The following is a 6210-nucleotide window of genomic DNA, read 5'->3' as shown; positions in this document are numbered from 1 at the left end:
TAACACAATTTCAACAGTGAGGAGAAAAAAGATAGACAATAGCTTAGTGTTAGATATATTTTTTGAGTTTTCAATATTGTATCTAAGAGTCTCTAAATTTTAAAAAATGATTTATAGTTTCAAAATATTCAATGATAGGTCAAATATCTAGTTCCTAATCTTCTTAAAATATTGCATATTTAGAAGTGATTTTGAAATTGTTAAAATCATGTTTTTGCCAAATTCGAAATCACCTTGTAAACCTAGAGATTCAATAAAAACTATAAAATTCAAAACTCAATAAAAAAAATTATAATATTTTAGAATTTATGACCAAATATGAATTAAATACAAAACTCATAATAAAAATAATAATTTGAAACTTAGGAACCAAATGAAAATTAGAAGTGTTCGTAGATTGAATCGGGTTGGGTTGAAACTCTTTTTAGACCTAACCAATTGTTTGAGTTATAAGATTTTTCAATCCAACTAACATTTATTAAATTATGAACTTAACTCAACCCAACCATAAAACACTTGAGTTGGATTGGTTCGGGTTACTCCAGCTATTTATATAAAGTTTTATTCTAAAAATAAGTTTAATGTTAATATGTAAAATTTTTATTTAATTACTTTCGTATGATGTCTTAAGACTAACAAGTCGATTTAAATTTATATTATAAAAAATGTTTTTCCAAAGTACTAAAAAAAATTCTATGAGTTATTAAAGAATAAACTATAAAAAATAAAATAAAATTATGTATATATAATTATATCATAAATTAAAAAATATATAATTTTTAAAATAAATAATAGTTTCGAGTTTATTTGAATTATTTTAGATAAATTTATGAACTAACTTAATCTGTAAAATTTTTCATTTATTTGAACCTAACTCGACTTAAATGAGTTGATAACACAACCCATACTTTATCGATTAGATCGATCGAATTTTTCGGATTATCAAGTTTTTCTTCTAACTTCCCTCCAAAAGAAAACTAAACTCATAATTTGTAAATAAATAAAGTAATTGCATTAAAAAAATCTCATTAATTAATAGGGAAAAAAAACCACTTGCCCCATAAATCACAATACGACGTCCACCCTTCAGTCTTTCGCATGCATTATTATGTACCTTTCGGCATCTTTATTCACGCGGCAGATTAATTGCGTGACCGTTACGCGCCTTCCTCTACTATTTTATCCACAAATAAACCATCACCATCAAGTGCACCGAACCCGCAGTCAATGCAACAGTAAAATTTAATTAATTGTCCTTAGCTGAAAATATCGGCAGACGGCACGTGACTGTCACGTGCTACAAAATCATGAGTTGGCTCCACGTATCATGTCTTCCCTTGGGACGATTCATTGTTGTCTCAACTAGCAGCGTTCGGGTTAAGTTGGGTTATTTACTTAAATTTTGGATTAGACTGATTCTGGTTATTTGAATCATTTTCTTAATTTTTTACTAAAAACAAGTAAAATATTAATATGTAGAAACTTTATTTAATTATTTTTAAATATTGAATTAAGATTGATAACTCAATTTCAATTTATATAATGCAAATTTTCTTTCCAAAATGTTAAAAACTATGTTTATGAACGGTTAGAAAATAAATTATCTAAAAGATAATAAAATTAAATATAACAAAAATAAATATATCTATATATAATTATATCATAAGTAAAAAACATATACATTTTAAAGTAAATAATAAATTCGGGTTTATTTTGGTTACTTAAATGAACTCTTAAACCAACCCAACAAAAAAAATCATTTATTTGAACTCAATCCCAACTCAAAAATTAGGTCGAGTGGATCGATTTTTTCAAATCATCATATTTTTTGAACACCCCTAATCCAAAAATTATTTGAAAACTTTATTGAATGTATGAGATAATTCAAAAACTTGTATAATGAATAATCAAACATGTAAATTAATCCACTCCTAACGTAAACTTAGTAAATGAAAGTATATATGTACATTGATATGGATTATAAATCGTGATTATAGTCGTAGTCATTTTAATCATTCCATGAATCTATCTGTGATTTTCTTTATATTGTATGATTTAGTTATCAATGTTCGAAGATTTCATTTTTCTATTGTATAGCTTAACTTGAAAACTATGGGTGGAATCGGCTCTTTTATCTGACTTTTTTAAGTCCTTTTGTTTTGTAGGAAAAAAAATTGTAATTATAGATCATATTTACATGTTTACTATTAATTCTTATTAAAGTAAAAATAGATTTTTGGTTCAACAAAATTTGTGTTGATTTTGAAAAACAATTCTAAACTATTTTTGTGCTAAGCTTAACCAAAAAAAAATTATATGACATTATTTAGGTTCCGTTGGGTAACCATTTAGTTTTTTTAAAAAAAAAAAAATTAAACTTATTTCATCTACATTTCTTATAATAATTTGTATTTTTCTTAAATACAATTGTTAAATTCTTAGTCAAATTTCAAAAACAAAAATAACTTTTTTAAAGCTACTTTTTTTAATTCTCAAACTTTGGCTTTTTTTCTTTTAACCATGGATGAAAAGTAGATAATAAAGGAAGAAATTTGAAAGTGAAAGTAATGTTTATAAACTTAATTTTCAAAAATGAAAATAAAAAACAAAATGATTACCAAACGGGACCTTAGTAATCTCTTTGTATTTGACATTTTTCTAGTATATAATTCCATCTCTCCTTTATGCCTTTTTACATTTTTTTTTTTTTTAAGTACAATAAAGTATGGAGATTCAAACCACAGATCTCTAACATATTCGTATGTTAGTTAAGTTTATGATCTTAATGATGCCTTCTTATCTTTTCTTCTTTTCTAGTACCAATATCACATCTTCACAAATATATTTAGTATTGAGTGCATTCGTTTATAGACTTTGAGATTTATCTTTAAAAACTTGGTCGTTAAACTTGAGCTTCATGGTCAACATATCTAACTTTAAAACATGTCAAACAAAAATGTAAACTTTTAAATTGTTGGATGCAATAAATCTCAAAATTGTCAAGTTTGTGTTTAGTAAATATTTGACCTAATGTCTAAATTTTCGATATTGATGACAATATCAAAGTATTACTTTATGGAAATATCTATGAAAATATCATAAAATGTCAATGTGAATGCATATTTTTTTAAAAAAAAAACTATATAAACAAAGAATATATGAATTAATAAACAAACATTATTTTATACTTTTATTAACAAAGTAACATGTTCATTATTTATATTATATCGTAACAATGGCTTGTTTCTGCATTTCATAAGATTTTTCTACAATATAATAAAAATGGTTGATTCACCTCTCATTCTTATATTGTCGTCGTACCTATGAAAATGTGAAAGTATCTAAAAATAACAAGTCTATGAAAATTTAATACCATATATCTATTTGTTATTTTTAATATTCATAGATATAGTAGGTACAAAATTCAAGTTTTAAGATTTTATTAAACATAAGAATTCAAATTTATATCTAATCAATCACTTAATGGTAAAAGCTTTTAACTAAAACCTAATAGTTGCAAAATTAAAAGTTTACCTATTTATTAAACATTTTTTAAAATTATCGATCAATTCAATATAATCAAATAATTGAAAGAGTAAACTTGTAATTTAAGTATTTTAATGCAAATTCAACTCAGCCCACTCTTCTCCTCCTCCCTATCTTAATTTTTTTTTATTCCCAATCAATCAATCTCAACAAACATCAACACCAAAGATTGATTGGTTGAACCACTAACAAAAAAAAATGATGTTATAAAATAATCTTTGTTTTTTTTGTTTTTATTTTTGTTTTTTTTTATTTTTTGGTGTGAGAGAAGAACCTGAAATATTGAAGAGAGAGTAGATACAAAGATTTGGATGAAAGAAACAACCAAACATTAATTTTAAAGTGAAATTTCCAATCCAAAGTTCAACTTCTTTTGTGTTTGAAATTTTGAATGAACAAAAACCAAAATGAATACCAAAAACCAATCCCATCAAATACAATAACAATACAATTTGCCCACAAAAATCAAAGGAACAAAAACCAGAGATTTTTCTTCAGGTTTTTAGATTTCTAAAATTCCCCAAAAAAAAAAAAAAAAAATCATAATTTTTTTTAATTACCAATTAGCTACTTTTTCTGGGTTTGTTCTTTCGCCTTCCCCTGCTTCTCGAACCATCTCCTGTTTTGGGTTCTCCTTGTTTTGAACCTTCTTCCATGGAACCCGGCGGCGGTTGATCCACGGTGGTTTTAGCTTTCTTCTCCGGTGGATTCTCTGCAACTTCCGGCAGCGGCGGCAGCAGTTTCTTGTTCTCCTGTTTGTTCTGTGGTTCATCGAGAACCTTACGAGGTCGGCCCCTTTTTCTGGGCTGTATCGATTGGCCGATACCATCATCGGCTAATTTGGAGGCGGAGGTTTCAGCTATGGCGACTGCAATCTCCTTAGTTTTCTGGGGTTTCTTCTTACCCATCAAACAAACAAGGAAAGGAAAGAAAATTAGAGAGAGGCAAAAGAAAATCCACTGAATCTTAAGGTTGTTCAACGAAAAATCAAAGCGAAATCCATGAGGGGAGTTTGGAAGAAAGGGGAAAAAGGGAAGAAGAAAGGGATAAATTAGGAGAAAAGTAGAAGAAGAGACGAAAAATGTCAAATCTTTGAATCCAATCCACTATTACAAAGTTCTATTATCGCTCTTCCTCGAACCGGGGCGATTGTGAGGAGAGCCCTTCAAAAGCAGAACAGACAAGGAGTTGAAATGGGAGTTTTGATGGACTGAGGGCAAATTTTTTATTCGTCGATTCATTACTTTTTGGAAAAATCTGTAATTATAATTAGCTTTCCAATTTAGTTTCTATTTAGTATGTGTTTTTATTTTCGTTTTTTTTTAACGGAGATTTTAAAAATTTTAAAAAAAATAAGGAAAAATATTTATATAAATAATAAATTTTAATTATAGCATTAATGTCTATCATAGATACTAGTAGAAGCTTATTAGGGTTTATATAGAAACTTATATAAATCTATCACCAATAGACATTGATAAAAATCGATAGAATTCTATCATTGATACTATCAGTAATAGAAATTGATATAAGTCCATCGTTAATAGAGGCAGATAGTAATGTCTATCAATGTTTTTCTTTTGCTATTTCTATAAATTATTTGACATTTTTACGATTTGTGAAAATTTCCCCTTTTTTTTAATTTCCATTTAGTCTCTTGATTCTAAAATATTGCTTTTACTTTATTTTTATTTTTTTAATCCATTTAGCATCTAAGTTTCAATATTCTACACTTTTACCTCAAAGTTCCCACTCTTGCTTACTTTTGATATCGGCACATTTATCTTTTAGTTTTGGATTTAGTTTTTATTTGTGTTTCAATATTTAGACAATTTTGAATTTTAGAGAAAAATATTAATAGACTTTTCTTTTCTTATCAATATGTAGAATGAAAAAATCGAATCAATATGTCAGATGAGTTATACTCATTTTGGTATAAATATTAGTTAGTTTTTTTTAAATATATATATATTATCCTTATAGTGGTGATTTTGTTTTTGAATTTAATTTAATAACAACTTATTAATTAAACTTTAATACGTAAGAATGATTTTACTTATAACAATTTAATCCTACCTTAAAAAAATATTTTAAACTTTGATTCATAGACTAAAATTGTTGCTTTCATTAGGAACCAAATGTAGTTTTAAGCTAGAGAAAATATATAATGAGTAACGAGTTAATAAATAAAAACAAGCATATGTCTTAATTTGTTGGACTATACTTAGGTTGATTTTAAAATTTTGTTTTTTGTTTTATTGCATTTAAAGGAAGTAGTTTTATTTAGCTATAGAATTAACTGGTCTTACTTTTAATTCCATGCCTAAAAATTCCTAACTAGTTTTTGATCAATTAAACAATTGTGAAAAAATGTCAAACATAATAGACATAAAATTTTAAAAGTCAAGTTTATTAGAGACCAAATTGGGACATTGGGTTCTGAAATTTGATGGAATGTCAAGGAACTGGGAAAAATAAAATATATAAATAAAACAAAGGCAAAGAGTTATTAAACATATTTGGTATGCCACATACTCTAAAAGAAAGGTTTGAGAATAGTTTTGTAAAGGTGAAATTTGATCCGAGCTTTCTACACTTCTGTTTGGTTAGATGATTTAAAGCGATTAAGAAAAAAAATCTAGAAATACTTATAATTTTATATAA

General features: G+C 26.2%; 2 protein-coding genes across 6 annotated transcripts in view; both read right to left on the bottom strand.

The window, feature by feature from the left end:
- Positions 1 to 3858: 3858 nt before the first annotated feature.
- On the bottom strand, positions 3859 to 4776 carry LOC120075548. The gene has a single exon (XM_039029036.1). The coding sequence runs from the start codon at positions 4452 to 4454 to the stop codon at positions 4110 to 4112; it is 345 nt and encodes a 114-aa protein (XP_038884964.1). The 5' UTR covers positions 4455 to 4776; the 3' UTR covers positions 3859 to 4109.
- The window catches only part of LOC120075547 (S-adenosyl-L-methionine-dependent tRNA 4-demethylwyosine synthase), a 13226-nt gene continuing 11322 nt past the window's right edge, over positions 4307 to 6210 (bottom strand). For all 5 annotated transcript variants that reach the window (XR_005481352.1, XR_005481355.1, XR_005481353.1 and 2 more), the window contains one exon: positions 4307 to 4442. The gene's annotated coding sequence lies outside the window, so the exon portion shown is untranslated. The remainder of the gene's footprint in view (positions 4443 to 6210) is intronic.

Source organism: Benincasa hispida, chromosome 4 (genome assembly GCF_009727055.1).
Source record: "Benincasa hispida cultivar B227 chromosome 4, ASM972705v1, whole genome shotgun sequence".
Taxonomy (NCBI): Eukaryota; Viridiplantae; Streptophyta; class Magnoliopsida; order Cucurbitales; family Cucurbitaceae; genus Benincasa; species Benincasa hispida.
The sequence above is the reverse complement of the archived record's forward strand: the minus strand, read 5'-3'. Positions and strand labels throughout refer to the sequence as shown.